This window comes from Octodon degus, unplaced genomic scaffold, assembly GCF_000260255.1.
Source record: "Octodon degus isolate 3935 unplaced genomic scaffold, OctDeg1.0 scaffold00026, whole genome shotgun sequence".
In the NCBI taxonomy this organism is placed as follows: Eukaryota; Metazoa; Chordata; class Mammalia; order Rodentia; family Octodontidae; genus Octodon; species Octodon degus.
In genome coordinates this window covers 6497172-6523388 of record NW_004524602.1, presented here as the reverse complement: position 1 = coordinate 6523388, position 26217 = coordinate 6497172, and the positions used below count along the sequence as shown (strand labels likewise).

The 26217-nt window shown below is 41.9% G+C and overlaps 1 protein-coding gene across 1 annotated transcript in view; it reads right to left on the bottom strand.

Moving 5' to 3' along the window:
• Positions 1–6419: 6419 nt before the first annotated feature.
• The window catches only part of Uaca (uveal autoantigen with coiled-coil domains and ankyrin repeats), a 43112-nt gene continuing 23314 nt past the window's right edge, over positions 6420–26217 (bottom strand). The window contains exons 12-19 of the mRNA XM_023712635.1: positions 24502–24534; positions 23849–23947; positions 19210–19246; positions 18349–18398; positions 13395–16133; positions 11612–11764; positions 11025–11090; positions 6420–8070 (exon numbers count right to left, since the gene is read on the bottom strand). Coding sequence (XP_023568403.1) covers positions 7999–8070; positions 11025–11090; positions 11612–11764; positions 13395–16133; positions 18349–18398; positions 19210–19246; positions 23849–23947; positions 24502–24534 — 3249 coding nt within the window. The 3' untranslated portion in view covers positions 6420–7998. The remainder of the gene's footprint in view (positions 8071–11024; positions 11091–11611; positions 11765–13394; positions 16134–18348; positions 18399–19209; positions 19247–23848; positions 23948–24501; positions 24535–26217) is intronic.

Below are 26217 nucleotides of genomic sequence, written 5' to 3'. Positions count from 1 at the left end.
CTTGGGTCATGTGCCTGTACCCCAACAGCACCTGGGGCACGAAGATTAGCACAAAAGAGACATTTTCAACTCCTACAGGGGCAGGTGTCTCTTCATTTTCTCAAGACCCATAAGTCAGAGTTCCCTAAGTACACAAAGGTGATTGCCTTGTTCTTCCTAAGAATCTCTCATTAATACACTGTTGGTTAAACATGATTTTTTTTAATTAAAATTAATTTGTAATATTTTAACAGGCTATGGATAATTTACAACTGGTATGAATTAATTTTGTATGAATTAATTAATTCCTGCCTTGGAGTTGAAGCAAGAGAGACCAAAGAAAATAGAAGCATCTGGCCCTCAGGCACAGGACTGCAATATGTGACACTTAACATATGGTGGTCCCACTAAAGAAAATATTACTTCATGACACTTGTACTGCACAGTAAGACTCTGTCCTTTTGTTTGACCTATTTTGTTCAATACAGGGGGCATGTTGAGGAGAGAAGTGGGGCTTAACCCTGATCCCGGCATGGGCAAGTTTGAACCACAGCCAAAGGGCAGAATCAAGGGATAGAAAATGGCTAAGAGGAAACATGATGGGTAACGAGGATTCTGGACAAATTGCCTTCTCAAGCTTCTTGCAGAGGTAAGCCAGGGTAGTCAGACCTCACCTGGAGCATGACAGAGGATGAGGCACCTGTTCAGCTATCAAGACTGCCAAATGGGCATAACGGAATTCTTAGTTAACACTGAATTTTACAAGTACACCAGTGGACTGTGGTAGCTTTTCAGCACAGTAATAGAACACCCGAGGAAGAAAACTTAAACAGAAAGGGTGTATTTTCGCTCACAGTTTTGAAGATTCCAGTCCATGGTTATGCAGCTCCGTTGGCTGTGGACCCACAGCCAGGCAGAGCATCATGGCAGGGTGTGGAGAGCACGTGGTGGTGGCTTCCTCTTCCTGCTGTTGTTCTGTCCTGGCTCCCGCCCTATTGGATAGTGTTTCCCATATTTAGAGTGGGTCTCCTTCATCATTTTGCTGTCCCACATGCCAATCATTTTTGGAAAAATCCCCCAAATGCCCCCAGAAGTGCCCTTTGCTAACTTACTGGGCCTTTCTCGGTCTAATAAAGTTGGCAATCAAGATTAACCACTGCATGTGCCTCAAGGCTTCCAGAGCCCACCTAAAATTTCATCAAGTGAAGACTCTTTTGAAGCACACAGGACATCTGAAGGGAGGGACATGAGGTAACAGAAGAAGAGAGCAGAAAGGAAGGCAAAAATCTACTAGCAACAGTTATCCACTCTGGAAGTTGGTTTGGATGTCTGTGGACTACGAATTAGATGAGAAAACAAAACGGGCCTTTCCCTCATGAACCCGGATGGACCTGAATGTAGAGAACTCCTACTCATTCCCGGTCATCTCTCAGGCTACAGATTATTCCAGGTTTAAAAACAGCGTTCTCACCATCACATCCAGAAAGATGTCCTCTGTGGACCCCGAGGCACGTGCAGAATGAGCTATGAGAAGCAGACCGGGGGACGCACTGTACCCGTGGGGGACAGCCTGCCAGTTCCAAAAGGAACTGGGCTCTTCTAAAGGGATGCTGTCCACGTCTGCGTGTGCTCATGGTTGCATCCATTATTCAGTTCACAGGTCAGCTCCAGAAAAGGAAGCAAGACAGGATGGTATTTAATAATGTGTTTTCTGAATCCAAAACTGCTGTTGCTTTTTTTCCTTCCTTTTTTTGGTATCTCCTTTTCCTCTGTCATATTAAGGGGGAAAAAATTGTACACCACCTTAAAATCCTTTTCATAATGAGGTCGAGCAAGACTAATAAATATGCACATTGACATTTGCTTGGGAACCTAGAATACAAATTAAAGGCACTAGCTCTTTCTTCTGGTGAGACATCAAATCACAATTAAATCTTCCTCAAATTCTCTGTTGTCCTGGTAACTGCTCTCTACTTAGAGAATGTGGAGGGCGAGCTTGCCCAAAAGGGTCTGGATGGAGAGAGAGCTTATTAAAGAATTCTTTGACGCTCGCCACCGCCCAAACCGTGCCAGGATGCAGCATGGAGCCGGAGGAAAGCCCTCCTTTGGGTTATTCCTCCCCGTCGCTGGGATGTTCGGGGCCCGGCTGCTGTTAAAAAGCTCCGTACGTTTTCACAACAAGATTGGCTACGGTACACCAGAAACATTGCTGACAAACAGTACTGTGGGTAATCAGATTGCAAAGCCTCTTAAACACATTTGACTCTAGGAAATATATTTAGACGTAGAAGAACAGTAGCTGGGGGATTTTTTTTTTTTTTTTTTTAAAGTGGCAATTGGTGTGAATGAATAAAGATGGTTTCAAAGGAGCTACACTGCTAAGGGATTAAGGCCAGCTGGAACAATTCACTTTAAAAAAGGCCTCCAAGCTCAAGAGAGCAGCTCTTATTTGTTTGCCAGAGGCCGATATATTTTAATCCCCAGGTTTTATACTGGTAGTCTTGAAATGGTTCATCTCTCTCTCCATTTGCCCAAAGAAGAATGACTCTTAATTGCGCATAAATAAAGTCTTTCAGTGCGGATGAGACGATTGTATGCAGCACCAACAAAGCAGGGGAACTTTAAGTAGCAGTCATTTTTATTTTGGCTTAACAGATTTTTAGCAAGAAGACTCTGAATATGAATCGGCTTCATTTTTAAATCCTGAAGAAAATTTCTAAGCAGCCCATAAGGTGCCACTTCAGTCAGAGGCAATTAAAAACTGCCTAGAATAGCAACAACAACAACAAAAAAAATCATAAAATGTTTGGACATTGTAGGGGAAAAAGTTACAAATTACATTAACTCATTCCCACCCCCTCCTGAGTTTATTTGCTTTTATACTCCCACATAAACTCTTCCTAATCTTGGGAGGGAGAATGGCGAAGAAGTACAGCGTAAATAATTTTTTTTTTAAGTAGCCGGGTGTGGTGGTGGGTGCAGCAGAATCACCGTGCCTTTGGGGCCAGCAGGGGCCATGCCGTGAGTTCAAGACCAGCCTGAATTACGTAGCTAGACCCTGTCTCCAAAAAGTCAGCATATATGAAGATGTTGGTTATGATGTTTTGGTTCCAACCATGGAAATTTGAGAGCATGGATCAGAAGGATGCTACAGAGCTGCTCCCTATGGCCAGGCAATTCTTCTCCAGGGTCAGGAGTCCTCCTTGATAGGGAAGGAATCGCTAGGAAAAGTGAACTCGGGTAAGACGTTCTCCTGTCTTGACCTTTGTCTTTAGAGCCTAAGAATCCCCAGGGAAGGCATTTTTACATAGCTACCTGATGGTGTAAGCAAGCTTAAGGACCCTGGAAACAAAATGTGGTGGCACAGGGTCCAAAGCCAACACAGCGACTTAGATGCTGCGCAGGTACCACTGGAAAGCGGCCTCCCTCTCTTCTCCTCACCTCTGAAAAGCTACTTAATGATGCACAAAACTAATTATTATAAAATAAGTCTGACGCTCTATGGTGGCTGTTCACAATGTGGAAAATCACACTTTTTCATGGCCTATTTTCTTTTAAAATGGGTGCCCTTTCTCCACCCTTAATGTGTTCTGTATATGTAAAATAAATACTCTTCGCAGCAGGATCCTGGTTTGGAGGCCTTAAAACCTAATAAAACAGCCCTGAAGTTTAATGGTCCTTAAACGCTCAACATCTTTTTCATTTAATGTAAAATCCATCTGACCTAATAGCTGTGACTGAATTATAGATATATAATTTTTTTTCTATTAAATGTTAATCTTCTGCCTTGGCAGAGCAATAGATGCTCTAAATTATTAAGAAGGCAATAAACTCTCTAAACTCTTTCCAGAATTCAAAATATTCCCAGGACTGCTATCATGGAGGACAGAAAAAAAAAAAAAAATCACAAACCTGCTTAAAATAGAAAGCAAAAATCAGGATTATTAAGCACAATTTGATGGCAGATAACAATTAAAAGGGACATTGTTTTTTATTGGTATCTGAATGGGATATATACACATTTAAAGAAATACATATATGCATGTGACTAAATTATGTATGTGTATATATAACTGGGAAAGCAGTGCTCGCGAGTCTCGGCTCTTTCATTTACACGTGACGTTCTTCCTACCTTCCCTTCTGGCTGAATTCAAGTAGCACCACCCGCGCTAGCGCACGCACGCACGCACGCACGCACGCAGAATGAAAATGCCCTCTAAAGCGAAAGTGATGCTACCTTCCCAGTTAGGCTAAGCGCAAGTCCTCCCGTTGCCCAGGGAGTCCTGTTCGAAAGCCATTTCTGCTGCAGCCTGAGCTTTCTGTTTTTTTTTTTTTTTTTTAAATCTGTACATTCACACTCGAGTCAAAGGTCTATACATGCTGTAAGCAGCAGCATCCATGCTAAGAAGCGGGTTAAGATATACCTTGAAAGGATGGTCTAAGTGGTTCTGTTTTAAATAATGAACCAGAACATGTGAAAAGAGCTGAACTTCCAGCCACAAAGCCTGATTCACTTTTGCTGGGGACATGGCTGAATAAACTGGGAGCAGAAACGCCTATACTATTTTTCATTTTGTGTTTAGCACACAGTCTATATTTGCGTGTGTGTATGCAAGCTCTGCTTTTACTCATCTGTTGCTTCCCTCTCCTCCCTGAAAATTACTCATGATGTTTAAGAGCCAGGAGTAAGATCAGGGCTGTTTTCCCTGCCAAGTACGTTCAGCTGTGTTCCACATGTTGATCACAGGCGATTCTCTTCCAATCCGTATTTTGGTGTGAGGAGCTCTGCTGTCACTTTGGTAGCCAGAATATGTAAGAAAAGGTGGGGTTACAGCTCACTGGCACAGCATCTCTGTCTGGCAAGTGCGAGGTCCTGAGTTCAATTCTTGGTACTCCCACCCCCGCCCCCGGGGAAAAAAAAAAAAAGATCATGACAAGGTTGTTGAATCCAATGATGAAAATAATGAAGCAGTAAAAAATGGTTTTCTTTGTCCAGGCTGGTGATGCACCTCGCTGGCTCTGCATGCACACAGGTCCTTGGGCCCGTTCTTCCCACCCACACAGAGCAGTGTCCTTCCACCACAGAGAAGCAGATGTAAAGAGCCGCTTACAAGAACTGCAACAGGAAGTGTGGTGTACATGCAGTCGGCACCAACCCCAGGTACCATGAACATCAAGTATTAATTTGAAACTCCCTTTCCAACTTTGGAACAAGGGAACAGAACAACACGAGCCACTCAGGGAGGCAAGAGGCAGGCGAAGGAGAGCAGTTTTAGGTCCTTAATTGAAAAAAGCTGCTGAGAGCCAGGCTTGGGTCGGGCAGTGCTGATGTTCCACAGCAGCAACATTTTCAAAGCAGCAATGAGCCAGAGCATTTTAAGTAACATTTTAGCTAAATCTGGCCACAGTCAAGAGACAGTGCTTATATCAAAAGCAAGGCATAAGCAAGACTACATCTGTCAACTTTGCATTGTTGTATCAGTTTAAAAAGAGGAAAGGTTTGTTTTGGTCTGTCACTCTTCACTTGGCCCTTTGCTTCTGGGCCTGTAGCAAAGCAGTACATCATACAGAAGTGGGTGGCAGAGGCAATTTATCACCTCCTAACAGCCGGAAGCAAAGAGAGAGGAGAGGGAGGGCCAGAAAGCAAATATCCAGCCAAAGGCAAACCTCTAAGGACCTACCTTCTTTCCCTCAGCCCCTACCTCCCATAGGTCACACCACCTCCCATCTAGCACTCCTGAGATTGATCCACACCACAGCACTCAGCTGAATTCCTCTGGAACTTCAGAACCATACAGATACAGCTTGTGTTTGAAGTCACCATGTTAAAATCTGAAGAGTTCACTGGATGAATATTTGATTTTATTAGCTCATTCTTCCTAACAACGATGCTCAGCCAAAAGCTTTTCCAGAGAAGCAGGAATGATAAGAGAAAAACCTAAGGACTCAATCATAAAGGAGCCTCCCAGAGAGGACATTCAACATTTTAGACAATGACCGCCCTTCTCCCTTGGCCCTAAGACTAGATCTCCCACTCCTCCTGCACACAAGACTGAAAGAGGGCCGGGGAGGTGGCTCAGTGGAATAAGCACTTCTCTGGCAAGTGCAAAGGCCTGAGTTTAATTCCCGGGTCCGCAAAAAAAAAAAAAAGAAAGAAAGAAAGAAAGACGAAGACTGAAAGAGACAGGCAGTGTCCATTATGTGGGCTCCGCTTGTTTACTAACTAAATAGCTGTAATCACCAGCACTGTAGATGAAATCTCTGCCTTTGATACGAAAAGGCAAGTGGGTGAGACAATGGTATTACAAGGAGTTCTAGATAGTTAACTAAGAATGTTATTACTGTCTGTACTTCAGACCCCATCATTTTCTACTCCAAATTTTCCAAGACAGGAAATGGCCTAGCTTAACATATGTTTTACAAGGATGTTCAAGACAATATTCTACAGAAAACGTTTTATTGATGGTTGAAAAAAAAATAAAACACACATAAGGTTCCTTTTCCATCTTATTACGGAAAACACAACACTTAATATGAGTGCTCAGTCTAGAATCTGCTCCACTGTTGAGCTTCAGCAGGTGACCAGAAACTCACAGTAAAAACAATTACTTAAAAATCGGCTACTGCTTATATAAACTGTATGTATCTTTCCCTTGCTAAAAATGAGTCCAGTTCTGCATTTTCAATATTGTTTGTACAATGAGAAAACAGGTTGGCTTATTCTTTGGTGTGAAAAAGTATTTTGATGTTTCTTTTCCCCTATTATACAAATATGGGATTTAAAAACCTGGTTTTGGATGCTTTTAAAGAGATTGTTAAGGCACATTTTGTAATTTAAGAAAATTAAGCTGAAATGATCCATTTGTTCAGTTATTCCTAACAAATCAGTAATTTTCAGTTTGAATAGTAAACAAAATATTAGTAAAAGTAACAAGACATAAACTTTCCTTAATGAGATGAAGTTAAGAAAAACAATTGATTCCATTAGAGTACTATAAACATGTCCAATTTTGTATCATCTTGCTATCTACATACTCTTGTAATTTACTGTATTATTGCACTTCTGTTGAAAACCTCAAGATCTGTTTTCAAAAATCGATTCTCTAATGCTACTTTTGCAGGAAAAATGCATTTTACATTATTAATCTCATTAGTATAACTTTCCTATAAATAAGTATGAAACATTTCAAAGATACAGGTATAGTGAGAACTTGATTTACAATAGTAGCAAATGTCAGTCATTTCTCAAGTTTGACACTTTAAAAAATCTAGCATATCATTTATCATTGTTCTCTAAACACTGTGGCAAGAAAAGTCACCACAAAGTAAAAAATTAAGATACTGTTGTAGAGATAATGAGGCAATCTCATTATAAATTCCTGAAATATTTCATCCCTGCCTGCTTTTAGCCTAAATGCAATTTAGCACTGCGATGCACGGATGAAAAGAATCTACTTTACAAGGCATAGAAATTATTAGTGTAAGTAGAACACACACTCGCACCTTTGTAAGAAGTCAAAGGCACGCATTAAGTTCCCCAGATAAGGATACAACTTGGCCAGCCAAGTCCTAACACATTCCTTGGAACTACATTAGGCACAAGGATCAGCCGAGGACTGGAAAGGTCTTCCGATCCACTTAAACATGGCCGCGAACTCAATTAATTTTTCTGAAATAAACCATTAAGGAAGGTATTACAGCCTGACCCTTCCTTGCATAGACCCACTCAGATGGCATGTTTTATTAGGGACTCAAAGGTTTAAAAACATGTAGTCAATCCAAAGCAAGGTGTTAGTTGATTTCCCTAGCTATAAAATCAACATGTATAGAATAACATAAGATTTGAACTGATACTGAAAAACTCAGTAACACACTCATCTAATTGGAAAAAAAACTATTAATGGAACAAAATATATTTTATTTTAATTATACTAGCAGAGTAAGGCCCGGAAGTGGCAGAGTCGCAAACGAATGCTCAGCACCAGCAGGACAGAGCAGGTGAGCAGGGCGGAGCTGACGTCAGCACACCAGCCCCTGCCGCATCTGTATGATCTGCAGTAAGGCTGCCTGGACATCTTCATCCATGTGACCCTGGGGAGAAGGAACAAAGAGAAGAAACAGCTCACATCAGCTTTACTTACAGAAGAACTCAAAAGACAAAGGAAGTCCTTATCCTGGGGCCCAACTGCTTATGATTCAAAACCCTCGATATCAGGGTGGTATTCTACAGGGAGGAACTGGAACAGGGAGTATAGCTCTCGCAGGAAAAGAAAGCAAGCCAATCAGCAAGTGGTGGGTGCCAGAAAACCAGTGTACAAGCCCACTCCCTCTTGGGCTCTCTCTTCTTCCTTCCCACCCTCCAGCATGGCTCTGATGATTAGGGACCAGAAACCATAAAGAACAAAGCAAACCGAATGAATGTTGTTGCTGCTGTTATTGGAATTTTCTTTGCTTTTAATTAGAAAGTAACTGAGGAAAAAATCCCCACATTCACAGTTTCTATAGAAATAGGATCATGTAATATGTATTGCCTTGTAATCTGCTTTTTTAGTTTTATAGTAACCCTTCCCTAGAGTTACATAATTATATAACTTTTGTATAATAGTCCATTATATGGATATTTTACCTTCTTTGCCTGTTCCCCTAATAATGTATGATATTTCAAATCATTATGGGACAGATAACCTAGAGAAGAAATTGCTGGATGAAAAGCAGTCCCGATTTTTAATTCTGTAAAACACTACAAAATGTCCTTCTATAGAGATTATAACATTTCCACTCTCATCCAACAAGGTATAAACACACCCTTCACACACACACCAGCCAGCACAATGGACTGTCATCTTGTTCAGTATATGCCAATCCTGTAAGTAAATGATGGCACCTCTTGTCCAATTGTATGTCCCCCATTACTGACTAGGCTGAGCAGCTTTTTATCGCATTTCAGCCATTTACATTTCAGTGCATCCAAATGAAACACCTTCAATTTTTAAAAGTGGCAAAAGTTGAAGTGTCTGCTAGTGCTGGGGGTTTGCATTCTCCCCACTCGTTCTTCTTCCTTTCTGCTGGAGCACTTGCATAGGTTTCAGCACAACATTTCTATTAATATAAAGTTTTACTTCCAAAAATCTGTTTTTATAACAGCAGGACATTTAAATTTCAACCATTAGCTATAGTTGACTAAACTGAATTCTTAGTTAACTTCAGGATGCCAGAAGGCAAGACTATTTCAGATGCCAACTGCTTTTGCTATGTTTCATTAGGATTGAGTAGCAAACAATTTCAAATTCTAAAAGTATGTGCTATGTCAAGTACAAAGGTTATTCATTTGTTGCATCGTTCAGTGAGAGCGAGCTCGTCCTCCTGGCCAATACTAGTGTTTTTCATTCTGTTAATACTATAGATTTTCTATTCTTTTCTACTATTTGCCCTTAACAACCTATCCTGGTTTTTGTCTATAGTTTTCTTTAGTAACTACAATAAACTTTCAAATCCCAGCCTATCTTCTACCTACTCACACTATTCTTTTCAGTAGCTACCATGCCATCTTTTTTTTTTTTTTTTTTTTTAAATGAATTTAGGACAGGGTCTACAGAGCGTACAGGGTCTCACTACATAGATCGGACTTGTAGTGATCCTGTTTTCAGCCTCCCAAGCACTGGGATTACAGGCGCTCACCACCACGCCCAGTCTCAATCACCATCTCAGTGTGCCCCAGGGGTGGGGCCAGCACAGCACGCTGGGGACTGAACCCCGGCCACTGCGCTCTGCCAAAGCAGGCACTTTAGTTCCCTGAGCTATCTGGCCAGCCCTTCATCATTTCTTCATTTAAAAAAAAAAAAAATTGATCTAGTAGTTCATGCCCATAATCCCAGCTACCTGGGAGCCTGAAAGAGGAGGTTCACCAGTTTAAGGCCAGCCTAGGCAAGTTAGTGAGATCGTTCCTCAAAATGTAAAATAATGTTTAAGCCTGGGGATGGAGCTCAGCGGCAGAGCATAGGAAGGCAATGCCCTATGTTCAATTCCCAGCTATCCCCCAGAAAACTGATACCATGTTTTATTTTATCTTATTCTCTTTTAAAAATGGTTTCTTTGTCCGCTCAACACTCATCTCTTTTTTTGTTTTAACAACAAGGCCCACAACACTTCAAGTCCAAATAATTCCTATTATTCTCTCTCCCTTGTCATTTTAACATTCGAATCTTCCCCAAAAAACTATTCTGAGAATTTTGGAGATGTTGCTCACATGACTTTACAGACGCCAAGAATATGTAAGTTGAATGTTTTCTCAGCCTGTTTTTATAAAAGCAGCATTATCACTGTTAAAGAAGGAAATCTCTAATCTTATGTTTCACTAAGTTTAAGGCTCAGCAGACATTACCAATTATCTTTTAACAGACCAATTTCTCTCTAATTATTACAATTCTATGCACAGCCTGCTTGCCACTTTCAGACTTTGCTAGTATCTTCCGTATTTCAAAGCAGTGCCTCTGCCACCAAGACATGCATGAAGTCCTCGCCACTCCCCTGCAGCTGACAGCCCTGCTGGGTGTCAAGGCGTCAGCGCTAGCCAGCAGCACCACGAAAACGTGCTGCCATCGCGTGTTGCCAAACTGTCTAAAGAATGAGTGACAAGCAGATGGAGACAACACTAAATTTAAGATGTTGTGTTGCCACATAGCTTTGTAAATTTTTCTGGGAAATATGCAAGCCATGATTAAAAGAAACACAATTATTTTTAAATAAGCATATGGGATATAGCTACTTTATTTTATTTATTTATTTATTTATTTATTTATTTATTTATTTTCTTTGTTTGGTTTTTTGCAAGACAGGGTCTCGCTATGTAGCCCAGGCTGGCCTCAAACTCACAGTGATCCTCTTGCCTCAGCCTCACAAGTGCCAGCGTTACGGGCATGTGCCACAAGCTAGGCTATAGGGTTACAGCTACGTTAATATCAAGTACTCACACATAAATTTAAGATAAAAAAGTACAGTGTTCTCTTCTAAAACAACAGCCTTTCCAAAGAGCCACAGATCTTTACCTGTGCAGCACTAAGAAGGTGTGTCCGGTAAATCGCAATCACTTCTTGGTGCTGTCTGTCAGCATCCTAGAAACGAAGACAGATGCACAGATCAGAATAGCAGCACCATCCCCACACACGCATGGCTGTGACAATCCCATCCTGAGCCCTGACCCTGCGAGACACTGACACTGCCATCGTTAAGTAGCTCCCGCCCTTCTTCTTGGGACAGATCGCCTGACCCTACCACATGTGGATTCTGTAAGAGGAAGCAGTGTGCACTCTGCTAGGAATGTGTCAGCATTCACGGCGAAAGCAACGCCACTCATCCCAGGTCACAGGACACTGCTGCTTCAGGTCACAGCTCCTGCCGTGGTCTTGCCCAGACGCTAACAACACGTGATTTGCACGACTGCAAAGGTGCCCGTCTTGTCGTCTGAGCACTACTCTAAGGCTCTGACATGCTTCCGAGACATAAGCATCTGCAAAACTGTTTACATTCTTGGATCTGAACAGAGCTGCAAATCAACTGGCTTCCAAATGAGCTGCACGCACTCCCCAGGGCGGCCCGGCCCCTGTGCACGAGGCCTCGGGCGTCTCATACTCACAGCCAGCTGCTGCTGCAAGGCCTTCACTTGGTGCTGCAGGGCGTCCACCAGCTGGCTCTGCCTCTTGGCGGGGCTGCTGCTGGTGTATGTGAGCTGGGACAATCCATTGAGTGCCTGCTTTAGCCTGTCTACATCACTGAGCAGCTCCGTTATCTTTTGAAAGGAAAAAAAAAAAAAAATCACAGGAAAAGCACATATTATTCATTTATAATGAGCATACTTGCATAGAAATTATTTCTTATTTGAAACACAAACTTCATCTTTATATACCAGAAACTGGAGGTATGGGTATGGTCAACTTCTTACCAACAATAAACTTGCTTCATTTCTTTAGTTAAATTCCTTTCAGTAAATTTCTTACAAACAGAATATCAAATGAAGAATATAAGCATCCCTTGATTTGAGCATAACTTCAGTCTTCCTATTCTTAAATAATTTGTATGGCTCTGTAAATGTACACAAGCTATCTTCCAGGCAAGGCATGGGACACAGGGGGGGAGGGGACACGTTCTAGAACAGTGTGCATCTAGAATTCATGTACATGCCTCGTCCCTCTCAGGGTTGTAGTACTTAAGACTGTTTTGTTGTACTGAGAGGAAAAAAAAAAATAGGAAGCTTGTTTAGGAAAAAAAAGCAGAGGCTTTGAAATCAGACAGATGTGGCTTGTATGAAACTGGCTAATTTTCTTCCCTTTTCTGAGCCTTTAATTTGCTTATTGTTTAAAGGGGGTAAATCTTTCAGAGTTAAGAAAATCAAATACAAACATAATTATATGTCTCATACGGAGCACATTTCAATGGCTACATATTAATAACTAGCTGGCACACTTATGTGGTATATTCTTCCAGACCTTCCAATCAAAGTGAGAGGACTGCGAGGCTGGGCCAGGCGTCAGCATTTGTACCTCTCTGCTGAGGAGGGCTGGGTCTGAACCTGTTTTTATCACTGCTGTGGTCCCAGCACCCAGCACGAGGCATTTAACAGAAAGTTCCCTCTGCTGGTGGCACCATCATGTTTATTTGGTACCTAATTAAATGCCAGGCACTACATTCAGCATTTTCACTTATTTATCTCAACTTTATCATCACCACCCTACAAACCTGGTCTATTCCCTCTTTTTTGGTTCTGAAAGAAACAAAGTCTAAGTCATTATCCCAATGGATGAAACCGCAGTCTCATTTCCATAGCATAAGCTGTGTGACTACCGATTTCAAAAATATTGCTGAGTACCTATTCTGTAAATCGTACCAAAAGAATGAAGGACAGACTGCTTGGTTCCCTGCGACCAGTAAGTGTCGAGATCAGGGATGGACACTTCCCACTGGCCTGGTTTTTTGCAGCACGGGAACATGGGCTTTTTCCTCCTCTCCACCCCCATTCTTCTGATGTCAGAACCTACTAGTCTTTGACTACTCAGTTATGGGCCAAGTGAATCCTGAGTCTCCCCATCTTTCTTCAATTCATGGCTATCCCAGGGGAAAGAACAGATGGAGAAATTGCTCTCCATTTTTTTTTCTTTTCTGTCTTTTTTTTTTTTTTTTGGCAGAACCAGGGACTGAACTCAGGCCCTTGCACTTGCCAGGGAAGCGCTTATTCCACTGAGCCACCTCCCCGACCCTGTGTTTTTTCAATTCGGAAGATCTTTGCACACCAGCAGTCGTATAAAGGAGGCCCTCTAGCGATGCTTTCATAAGCCTGTCTGCTGGTGGAGTCCTATTCCCCTGCTCCGGCCACCCTCCTCTGGGGTTTCCGGGAATAGCCATGCACACAACTCTGTGCCTACCTTATTATCTTTTGCTTCAATTTGCTTAGCAGATTCTTCTATCCTCCTCTGTAACTCCGTGATTGTTGTTAAGGACTTATCGCATCGTTCTTTCTGGTCCTTGATTTCTTGCTCAATGCTGAAATGCATTGATTCTTTCTCATCTTTTGTAGATAAATTCTTCTTTTTGGCATGCAAGACCTCTTCGCATACTTCATCATATTTTTTGTTCAGATTGGCCAATTTTTCATTTAAGTTGGAAACCTGGGTCTCTAAATCCTTTTTTGTTGCTTTATATTTAGACAAATCAACTACCTCTCTGGTCTCTAATTTTTTTAGTGCTTGTTTAGTATTCTGAACTTCGGTCTGAAGCTTGGAGACTTCTTGGGTTTTATTCTGACTTTCTTCTTCCTTTTCCCTCAAGCTAGCCTTCATGACACCAACCTCCTTCTCAAATGCCTCCTTGACCTGCAGATGCTCCGCCAGGGGCACAGAAGAGTTCTTCTGATTCTCCAGCAGCTGCTGCAGCTGGCTCACTGTCTGCTGTGCTCTCTCACAGCTCCTCTGCTTGTTCTTCAGCTCTTCCTTCAAGTTCTCAATTGTGCCATTTAGAGCTGCTTTCAGGGCCTCCACCTGCTCCAGTGGAACGTGCTGTTTCTGCAGCACACTCTGTGCTGCAAGGATCTCTGAGGTCTCTCTGGCCTTTTCTTCTGCTAGCCTCTCTCTCTCAGCCTGCGCATCAGCGCACTTCTGTGCCAGATCTTTCATCTGCTTGTTGAGCTCTTCTGCTTTTCTGCTCAGCACTCTCTCTGTTTCCTGGGCATTCTCCAACAGGACATCCTTATCCTTCAACTCTTTCTGCAGGTTAGTGATCTCCCTCTTTAACTTGTCACTCTCCTGCTTGCTTTTCTTGGCTTCTTCTTCTCTGATGCTGCACTTCTGTGTCTGCTCTGACAGCTTTTCTTTTAGCTCCTTCTCGGTTGCTTTGAATTTCCGCTCACACTCCTCAAAGCTGATAATAGGAGCGTATTTGAGTTTGATGCACTCATGGATCGTGTCAAGTTCCTTCTTCTGGGCTTTGATTTCAGCGTGAAGGGACGCAATCTCCTCCTGGTCCCGGCGATGGTCGGCCACAGCGGCAGCGCTGGCCTCCTGCAGCTCCGCCAGCCTCTGACTCAGGGCGCTCGTCTTCCCCTCGTGCTCCTCCAGGGTGATGTACTTGGCCCTGATCTGACTCTGAGTGGTCTCCAGCCTTCTCTTTAATATTTCGTTCTCGTCTTTTATTTTAACACATTCCTGGTTTATGTCTTCAAATCTCTTCTTTGCATCAGACAGTTCTCTGTTAGTCTTATCTAATGTGCTGCTTAGCGCAGTTTTAATCTCTTCATGCGTTTTAGTGGGCACATACTGGTTACTCAGAGTCTTTTTCAAATTGGTGTTTTCAAATGTGAGCGCATGAATTTTCTCTTGATCTTCACCACATTTTTTATTAAGTTCAGATAGCTGTTTTTTAAGTTCAACAATATTGAATTTCAGGGCCGTTATCTCTTTTTCATGTTTCTCGGGAGGAATAAACACAGTTTCCAGGTGATTAACGTTCTTACTCAACCTGTCATTTTCCATCAATAATTTCTCCACTTCAAATTTCTTTTCTGTATATTTCTGTGTTGCCTCGGAAAGCTTTTTATTCAAGTCATCAATATTAACATCATGTGACTTTTTCATTTCTTCGTTGACTTTTAAAGGAACGTAGTGATTTTTCATCTCCACGGTGAGGCTCTGCACTTGCTGGCCGAGGAGCCTGTTGTCCACCTGAAGCTTCTCAGTCTCCTTTTGGAGGGTCTGGTTTCTCAGCGTGAGCTCAGCCACCTTCCTGCCCAGCTCCCCTGACTTCTGCTCCAGCCTGCCCCTCAGCTGCTCGTGCTCCTCTGGGCTGACTTGCTGGGCGAGCTTGGCCCTGACGGCCTCCAGTTCCCTCTTTAACTGGCGAGCTTCACTGAGCGATCGCTCATGTTCTCTTTCCATTTCTACAAGCTTTTTTGCTTTCTCATTCACTTCATTTGATAATAAGCTCTTCATGTTCTCAAATTTTTCTGTTGGGATGGAGAGGGCCGCCTTGCCCGACAATTCTTTTAGCTGCCCTTCCACCTCCATGACTCTCCTTCCTTTCTTGTCCCGCTCCATTTCACACATACTGAACTCCTTCTGCAGTCGCTTATTTTCTTCTACCAGCCTGCCTGCATCCCTCTTAAACTCTTCCACTAACATCTCATTTTGTTTGATTTGGTTTCTTAATTTTCCCACTTCTGCTGAGGCGCCTTCATATTTGACTTTCATGTCTTTCAACTGGTCCTTCAGTTCCTCCATGACTCTGTGGTTCCCTGTGGCCGCTTCGCTTGTCAGGTGCTCCTTCAGGGCAAGAAAGTGCGTCTGCATTTGCTTCACTTTGCCTTCTGATTCATACATCCGCTTCTGCACGTCTTTTAGGGCATCTTCCAACTGCTTTATCTGCTCATCGGAGTCCTCCTTGACTCTTTCGCACTCCAAGGCTAAAGCTTTGCACTCTGCCACCTTGTGAGCTAGCTCATTTTGGAGCTTGAGCCGGTCCTGCTTTGCTGAGTCACAGAAAGTTCGCATTGCTTCTAGCTCTTTCTTTAAAATCTCATTTTCTGAGTGTGAGGTTTGATTGGGTAGTGATACCTCCAGGGGTCTTAACATAGACCTGCTCTGCATATGGGCTGGCATTCCAGGAGAAGTGCACTGAAAAGGAAAAAAATGATAGCAATCACCAATGCCTAAAGAGGACATTCACTCTTAGCCAAATTTAGATAAAGTTTCTCCCTCACCAGAACTCAAAGAAGTCCAGTGTTGGCCAACTGGAAAAACAGAATAACCATAATTCTGATTTATATAGCAAGAAAAACCAATCTAGGTTTAAGTTTCTTAACTTTTTTTTTTTTTGGTGGAACCGGGGATTGAACTCAGACCATTGCGCTTCCCAGAGAAGCGCTTATTCCACTGAACCATCCCCCCAGCCCCCAAGTTTCTTAACTTTTTGAGATCTATTCACTTAAGTGTATTTCTAGCAGAAAAAAGAAAAGTAGCTGTGGCATCTGGACTCACTTTCTCTCTGTCCTCTTGATACTATCTACCCGTAACACAGGAGTATCAACCTTAGGGCTGGCCAAATAGCTCAGTGGATTGGGGGTTCGATCCCCAGGCCTGCCATGCTTGCCCCGCCCCTGGGGAGTGCTGAGATGGCATGGTGGCACGCACCTGTGATCCCACCTCTTGGGAGGCTGTAAACAGGTGGATTACTACGAGTCCCATCCAGTAGTGAGACCCTGAACACCCTGCAGACCCTTCCCTAAAATACAAAACAGAGAGAGAGAGAGAGAGACAGACAGACAGACAGACAGACAGACTGACTGACTGACTGACTGATTCAACCTTGCTGGGAATTTAGCTCAGTGGCACAGCGCCTGCCTGGCAAGCCCTTGGTCCTGAGTTTAAGTCCCATATCCCACCCCCCCACCCCCGCAAAAAGAGTATCAACCTCATCAAAATATATTTACCATTTCTATGGTATAGCATATAATGTACTTAGAATAAAAATTCTAAAGCAAGCTCTCAGAACTCTTGAATAAAAATAAGCACTGAAATTTAAAATATGAACCACTATAATTTAAAATATGTAATATTACTAAATTATTTAATATTACTAAAGTTCTAATAAAATATATGACTTCTGAATATCTTCACTATTAACTCCAATACAATGTTTTTTAAATATTAAAAATACTACCCAAATAAACCCCAGCTAGTATAATAGTTATTAAGAGAATGTCAGCTCTCAAAAAGAGAAGCAAATTCTCTTCTGTTAGGATAGAATTTAACACACAATCTTAGTACAAATCTGGATTAATACAGTACTTCGCTCAATCTATTAAATGCTGACTCAAAAAAGTCCCGAGAAGTATAATCAAACTTTTGAATGAAACAGTTCAAGTATCAGAACACACAATCAAAAAAGACTAAATTTAGCTCTTTACTGTCCCACTGGGCTTATTACAATAAGAACTCTTTCTTTGTAAGTATGGATTCATTGATAAAAGCACTATGCCAGGAGGACATCCTATGATTTCAATGGACAAGTTTTAGGGTTATTAGGTTCAATGCAAACTGCCTTCCTCTGAATCAAGCAAAACATGACAACATGGAGCGATGTGGTAGCCTTGGCTTCCTTCCATATTCTTATTCAATTTATCAATTATTTTCAGTTTAAGGCTGCTATAACTTGCGAAGAAATTACACACAGCTTCACAATTTCCATGTTCATTATTTTTCTACAATCAAATATTTATCTAATCTTCGAGGGTGGTTGAAACCCTTGTCTCTACTTAGAATCTCGGCGTTCTCACATTGCAGAGGCATCCAACACCTTGTCCCGGCCTCCCTGTTCTGCCTGCAGAGGTCAGTACGCAAGTGAGCCTCTAGGATCCAAGTGCGTACCAGTTCTGCAAGTGCAGACGACGCCAGAAATGCAAACCTTGTATCTACTGAAAATTAAAACTCGGGAACAGACGAATAGGTAAGAAAATCAGATAACATCCCTTAGAACTTTACTTTGATGTGAATTCCTAAAATATAGAATATACATGTAATTGCAAAAGGAAAAATACAGTTGTATGCCCAAGCCAGGCAGCTTGTAAGTATTTGAGCCTATCTTCCCCTCTACATGGGCAGACAGGAAGAGATGCAATCACTGGGAAGAAGAGAGGCTTCCTAACAAAGCCACTGCTATCAGATGCCACCGCTCACCAGGACAGCAATGCCTGCTCTTAGTAAGCTCCAGAGAACAAGACGCTCGGAAAGAAAACGTTACTGTGTATCTGTGCTTAATAATTATGCAATACTGTTTCCTCTCTTCATAAAAACAAATTTAAAATATTTTTAAAAATTCAACAAGCATTACCTGTGATTCCATCATATACATCTGACTTTGTTTGAGCACATCTTCTTTTCCTACAAAGTCCAAACACATCACATCTTAACTTCGATATCCACACCGGCTTAGGGTAACTAGTAACTCGCTTTTTATTTCCTTTCCTTTACAATCCAATTAAAAGCAGGAGGTACAACATAAAATTATTCTTGGGCTAAATATGGATCTAAAATAACCACATTTTTCCTGTTTCTATAAATATAAGAGAAGTATCTGTAGCTTAGTGAACAATAAGATATTAAATTGGTTAGGTTACAGAGGTTACATAGTTATTATACAATATACAATCAAAATAAAAATGCTTCTTTGAAATTTATAGGATAAATACTACTGATATACTTAGCTAGAGTATAGTTTAATACTCAACTAAGAAACAAAAACCCCAGATTCTTATATAAAATTAGAGAATAAACAAAAGTAAAGACTACTCACGTATGGTCCTAAAATAAAAAACAACTGTTTATGGAACTTACAACTATAAGTTACAAAATGCTTACCAGCACTGAGATTGATTTCTCAAAATCAGAAAACTTTCTATAAAAAACAAACCCTAATTATCATATGAATGTATACTAATCAACAAGGTCAATTTGGTAACTGTTATACTTTATAATTTTAAATTATATATGGCTACAAAAAAAATCAAGGCCAGAGGGCCTAGGGCATTTTACACTAGGGCCATGGTGTTCCTCAGAACCTCCCTCTAGCTCCATCTGTTGAGGTACATAAGTAGCGGCACCAGAATCACAGGTGGCCAGGTAAACAGGCAGAAACATTCCTTCTTGCTTCAACTGGGTGCCCCATAATGATAATCCACACTTTTGTACTTACGGTTACTGAAGTGACTTCCTGGTCCCAAATGGTCACTCTGAAACCAGAAGCATACATTAAGACATTTTAGGTGAATGCTGCTTCATTTTGTAAAATGATGTATCTGCTTTACCTCTAAATGGTCCAGTCATTAAAGTACCTTCTTTTTTTTTTTGGCGGAACCCGGGATTGAACTCAGGCCCTTGCGCTTGCCAGGGAAGCACTTATTCCCCTGTGCCATCTCCCCGGCCCCAAAACTACCTTTCTGACACCCCTTGTTTCTATGAGCATTGTTCTACTTAAATCGACAAAAGACACTGCACTAGCAACAATCAGAGAGATCATGGCGAACTACTGTACTAAGCATTTTAATAAAAGCTACCAAGTGTTTCAAGGTAAGTCTTTATTACACTACAGAAAAGGTAAGTGCGCCTCCAAAGAACTGAAGTCACTCTGCGCACCTAGTGTTTGCTGCTGCTCTGTTCCACATGCCCACTGAGGACTCATTCTATTCTGCCGCTGTTGGCAGCAGAAGCCCCTTCTTACTGACCACACATATTAGCATAACCCCGTCTTTCAGAATTTACAGAGCTCTGACTACTTCTGAAGGCAAAAGGAGGCAGAGTGCAGGAAATGAAATTGAGACAAAAGTTAACAAACAGTAATAAATCTGTCAACAAATCAGTTAGTAAAAGAATAACAGAGACAATCTGGATGATCACAGCTAAAATATGTGTGCACAGCTCTTCTCTCCAAGCAAGAACACAAGAATCTCATCTATAAGGGTATGTGGGTGTAGCTCATACCTCATAGGTGACCTGGATAAAGCAGTCTAGAGAGTTTTGTAACTAGGTTACTGCCACCTCCATTAAATCCCAGCACTCTGAGCATATAGGAAAATACCCATAAGCATCGTTAAGCTCTTGGTTCCATGTAATATTCAGTACTAGAACTTTCGGTAGTTTATGAAATAGTCTTATATACATGAGTGTTGGGAGGATCACAGTGCACACAAGGATTTAAAGTGTAATTGATTATCTTTCTTGTGTTTCTCAAATGAAAACAAATATATGAATTCTACATAAAATTAGCCTCCTTTTCACAGAGCAGTATTTCCCCGTATTTTTCCTATAAACATAAGGGAAATACAGACACATGAAGGATTATACATACCTCAGTACTAAGACTCTTGGCAGCTGTGGAGGCTTTCGGTGTTGTCGTTATTGTTCGGTGCATGTGTGTAGTCCCTGAGATTGAACAGACGGAACTCTACTACTAAGCTACATCCCTAGCATGTGACACGGTATCACAGTTGCTATCCAAGCCATCTTTAATGTTCACAAATGCTGGATCACAAAAAAAGTAGGTCCCATAATTTCTTTACGGAAGGAAAACAACCACTGTGAGTATGAAAATTCATTTGCAATCAGTATGTGCTGAGGAACATGCCTCCATTCCACAGAACAAGAAGCACTGTCAGACATAGTGCCTGTGGAGGACCACCTGAGCAGCTCTCCCTGAAAGGAGAGCGACTATCTCCATTTTGACTGAGCCTGGCCCTATTTCCTCGTACTGTTATGTACAGAGCTGGCTAGGACTTCTGTTTATCCTTCAATTGGCCTTAAGCAATGTATATTGGTCTAGCTGAGGCCTTTGAAGGTGGCCTGTGTGTGTTTTCCTGGTCACCTATACCTGCTGCTCTTTAATGTGAGCCGGGTGGAGACAGGACGGTAGAGCTAATGCTCTGCGCAGCCAGCTGGGATCGAGCCTGGAGGCAGAGGCCATGACTTCCTGGGGCTTGAAAGACTACATCAAAGCTGAAGCACCAGACTTACCAAAACATTCGATACTCTATAATGCAGATCACTCTCTCTGCATATCCTCTCTGCATATCGCAGAGGTAAATTTAGGCTGCCCACCTAGCTCAGCTCATAGTAGTCTCTTTCCCACAATTCTCAGTCAATCCTCAAGCCACTCCCCCACTGAATAAAACTGGGTGAGGCCCTGGGTCGCTCTCTTGGTTCCAGAAAGCCGGCTTCATGACAGGATTTAGAGCCCCTTGACTCCCCGATGATTGAAGATATAATTTGGTGTCTTTATTTTCGCCGTGGATTGCATTGTAAGTGGTAGATTGGAATCCATTTGATGGGATTCCAATAACATAACTTGGAATTACAAATATTGGCTTCTTGGACTGAGACGAGGACCTGGAAGTGTCTCCTACAAGTGCCTACGACCCCACCTGCAGAATGAGGTGCAATACACAAGGTGGAAACGACACTGGTTAGGCACTAACAGTACTATTACAGGGCTTTCCCCCCCTAAGACAGGGTCTTGCTACATAGCCCAGGCTGGCCTTGAACTCACTATGTAGCCCAAGCTGGCCACGAACTCATGACAAACCTGTCTCAGCCTCCCAAATGCTGGGATAATAGGCATGTGGCTGTTTTCTGCTTTTAGTTTATCTGTACCTTCTAATTTTTAGAAAATAAATATATACTAGTTTTATGCTATTACTTTTCTATAATTTATTATGACCTTATTGGAAGTTATAAATTTTGGGGCTGGGGAGATAGCTCCGTAGAATAAGTACTTGCCTGGCAAGTGTAAGGTCCTGAGTTCAATCCCCAGTACCACAAAAAAAAAAAAGTAAGTTACAAATTTGACAAATTTGAGTTAGTCAAAAGCTACAGAAAAACATCATGTCCCTAGGATATACAAAAGCTTCTACATCCTAAGAAGCACTATACAAAAAATACCCAAATTACAGGTGTCAGGCTGACAAACACATCCCAGGCCCTGTCTACACACTTGTATTTTCTCACATAAGCTATTCCAAGGTAAAAACTATGTGAGAACACAAAGAGCACCGCGAAGCCAGGTGCCTGGCCCAACTTCTGGTTCTGGACTTCAGGCTGTGAACCCTCCCTGGGTGAAGCGCTCTTCCTCAGCCTCCCTGCACATGAAGTGCAGATGCCAACGACACCTATCGCAGGGCCCACTGTATTTATCAACGTGTGTACAGTGCACAGACAGGGTCTGTCCCCAACATGGGGTCCGCACCATGACAATGTTGGCAGCAGTACATTCCAGTTGACCTTAAAAAGGGAGCCTCCAAATGTGAGAAGACATTCACATTTGTAGTGGAGTGTTCTTTAGTTTATGTAAGTCTTTCTGAATAATTTTTAGAATGCTGCCATAAGTACAGAACACTTCTTGCTCTCATTTTAAAAAATGTACCAAGGTATAACTAAGCTGCAGTCAAGTAGAGTGCATGTTTTCTGCATTGTCCGTCTTGTGTGATCACAACCCAGCCCAAGTCACATACACAATGTACACTGCAGCCCAGAAGTTTCTACACACACACACACACACACACACACACACACACACACACCCCCAGAGGCTTCACCAAGGGGTCCAAACTCCTCAGACTGGTTTATGTGCTGTTGGGAGCTGTGTAGAGTTAGGGACTTATGTGGGCTTTATGTCTGATTTGTTCATGCAACATTACACCTGTAAAATTCATCCCTATCTTACATTGTTTTTCACAACTGCCATTTTTATTTACAAGAAAAGTTAATTCTTGTTATCATCTGCCCATCCCTGAAAATGTGCCAAAACCGATTTCTCACTGGGGTGGCGCTGAGAGGTGGCGCCTGGGGGGATAGGAAGAAGTAAGCCCCAAGGCTGTGCTCCAGGACTAACAGTGCCCTCACAGAGAGCAGCAGGACCTCACTGAGCCCCTCCTTGCCCTTTAGCCTTCTGCCAAGTGAGAGCACAGCACTCTGCCCCTGCATCCTGGGAGGGTTTGGCCAGAAGGCTCTCAGCAGAACACCAGCATCTGAACTTGGGGTTCCCAGCCACCACAACAGTGAGAAATGCTTTCTGGTAGGTTATCCAGCCTCAGATATTGTAAAGGTACAAAAGGAATAAACCTTGGAATTAAGAGTCCTCAGTATGACTCAGGCACTTCCTTCTGTGTTCCCCAGCGACGAGTGACACACATACATAGACTTGCTAAATAAATCCATGCAACTGTAAGTCAGAGTAACTACACTGTGTGGGGAGAGCAGGTAGTGACAAAAAGAGGGTGTCTGGGAGATGGTGGGGTGCTGGTGGGGTCCTGCTCCCTGATCTGGGTGAGTTCAGCTTGTGAGAATTCAACAACTTACCCACTTTTAACATGGGTACTTTTTAATGTCTATAGCCTTTTAACAAAAGTTTAAAAAAAATATGGCTTGGAAATACTGCAATTGATTCAATCAAAGGTAAGCATATCTGAGCCCTCGGACACAACCCTCACCAAGGTGTTCCGAGTAACCCACACCTACACGGCCCTCCCCAGAGAACGCTGACACACCCCCTTCAGATGGTGCTCCCTAGCATGGCCACTGCAGATCCATGCTCACAATCGGAAGCTCCGAATGGAGGAACACAGACAGGAAGGTTAGGGACAAGGAACGGAGGCAGGACTGTCAGCTGCGTGCTAGCCAACTGCAAGGATCTCAGGGAACCTTTACAACACCGTGCGGAGGGAAAAGACTTCAATAAACTACTTCAGTCACACTGTGAAGAACAGACTTAAGAGTTCAACTCTGGCCCCAAGCCCTTCATAATCTCACTATGAGTTATTGGAAATAATTTAAGTTTTCTATACCTCTAAATACTTAAATCTATTTTTCAGAGCCTCAATGGTTCTTAAACTTTCTTCATGTTGCTTTTCTTTAGCTGCCAAAAGGGACTTCAGCTTTTCTCTCTGAAAGGGAAAGGAATACATACAAAGTAAAATCATCCTGTGCTTGAAATAGGGTTAACAATGAGTTGGAAATTACTCTGAGAGCTAGAATTAATGAGTTATCCAAACTGATGGATTTTTTTTTTTTTTTTTTTTTTTTGGTGGAACTGGGGATTGAACTCAGGCCCTTGTGCTTGCCAGGGAAGCACTTATTCCACTGAGCCATCTCCCCGGCCCAAACTGATGGATTTTAATTATTAGTAGAGTTGCTAATTTATATGCTTATACAAATAATATATACAAATAATATAAAAAATTCACGTTTCTATTCCTTATAATCCCTATTTTCATACGTTTTCTTTATATAGCTTAGAATTTCTCATTTTCATGAGAAGTTTCATAGAAAACAACATTCAAACAACTTTACAGTGACACCATTTTTGTGTTTCCTTGCAAGCAACAACCAGAAAAAGAATCACAGTCTCTATCTCAATTCAGGACTTAACCTTGATTGCAATATGCTCCTCAATCTACAAAGCGTACTTAGCGTTTCCAAGTGAAATTCGTTGTCTTACCTCACTTTCCAGATCATCAGCAACCATTACTTCCTAAATTTAAAAAGCAGAAAGGTATTTTAATTCTTGAAAACTGATTTTAATATGCACGAGCTTGGCAAATAGCTTTTTAAAAGACTAGCATGTGTCTTTAAGATTAGAGACCAGGATGGGAGAAGAAAACCTTGTCTCTGAGGACCGAGTCTGCCGCACGAGTTGTGCATTCGTCTCTCTAGTTGCGGGAGAACTTGATTCTTTGAGTCAAAAGACTCTCCAAACTCTACCTGTTGCTCATTCTGTTTGCAGCTGCCTCCTCCCCAACTGCCATGCCTCAGTTATAGTTCAGTCCTTTACTATCACACACCTAATCGCTTTTTTATTGTCAAATATTATATATAGATATGCATACTTCAGTATTTAAGTATTATTTTGAGCACAATAAAATGATCATTTATACCACTCCCCTTGTATACTTACATAAAAGGTACATATCTGTGTGTGTGTGTGCGCGTGCGCATGTGTGTGTATACATTTTTTTTCCTGTATTTTGAAACTGTTTTCTTGTGCTCCAAGCTGTTAGAGCATGAGCTGTATTTTGGTAAGCCTGTGACAAGCAATGACAAACCCTTAACAGTCACATCAGCAAGCCTGGGAGCAGACCCTTTGGCCCTTCAGATCCTACAACTCAGCCAACTGCCGGGCTGCAACCTAAGGAGGGACCTGAGGCCAAAACCACCATGTGAAACCATTTCAGGAAGTGAACAGAATAACCCCATGCTGCTGAAATCTTTAACATGCGCCAACAACTTGTTACACATTAGTAAAACCACCAACATGCCACATGGGTCTGAAATTATCCTTATTTTTCCTTCTCCTTTGACCGGACATTTGGCTGGTTATCAAACACTAGTGTGACATTTCTTTCCATCAAAATTTTGTGGGCGTTGCTCCACCGTCTTTCCCCTTCCCAATCTCATGGCAGAGAGATTCAAAGCTGTTCTGATTTCTGATGTGACCTGACTTTTTGGGTGAGTGGTAGGGACATTTGTAGATCTTCTCTGTCCCTACTTACTTCAAGTTTGACAGTAATGGTAGGTTTCATCGATGGTGGGGCCTTGCAACACACAAAGGCCTTTTCTCTCAATTCTAGGAAGGTTTTTAAGTTCCTTTACTAATGATTCTCCCCCACCCCACTCTTCTCTTCCCGAACAACTGTCATTCAGACCACTTACTGTGCTTTTTAGTCTTTCATTTGCCAAGCTTTTTCGCTTTTCCTATACTTGCAGGGAATTTTCCCAGCTTTATTTCTGACATAAAATATTCCCATTTAGAAGCATCTTCTTAATTCATAGCTATTATGTATTCTAGCTCACTACAGATAATTATAGGTGGTTTTTAAAATTCCTTTCCCTGCATAATCCACGTTGGAGTTTTCCCTGTGTTTAGTCTCTCCCTTCCATGACTGGAGCAAATCTCCCTGCATACCTGGCCCCCAAGTTCCTCCTCAAGAGTAGAGAACTAAGGAGATGACGGAAGGTCTATGCCGAGGTGTGACATCGCCACTCAGAACTTAAGCTGCATGATACAACTGGGCCAAACCATTCATATGATAAAATGAATAGTTTTATCAATAGTTTTAAATAGTTCACTGATGATACCAAAGTTTATACATTTTCTCCTTTCTTTCTAAAAATGATGATTAATGAATATTTTTGCATTTCCTTTTTTTTTTTTTTT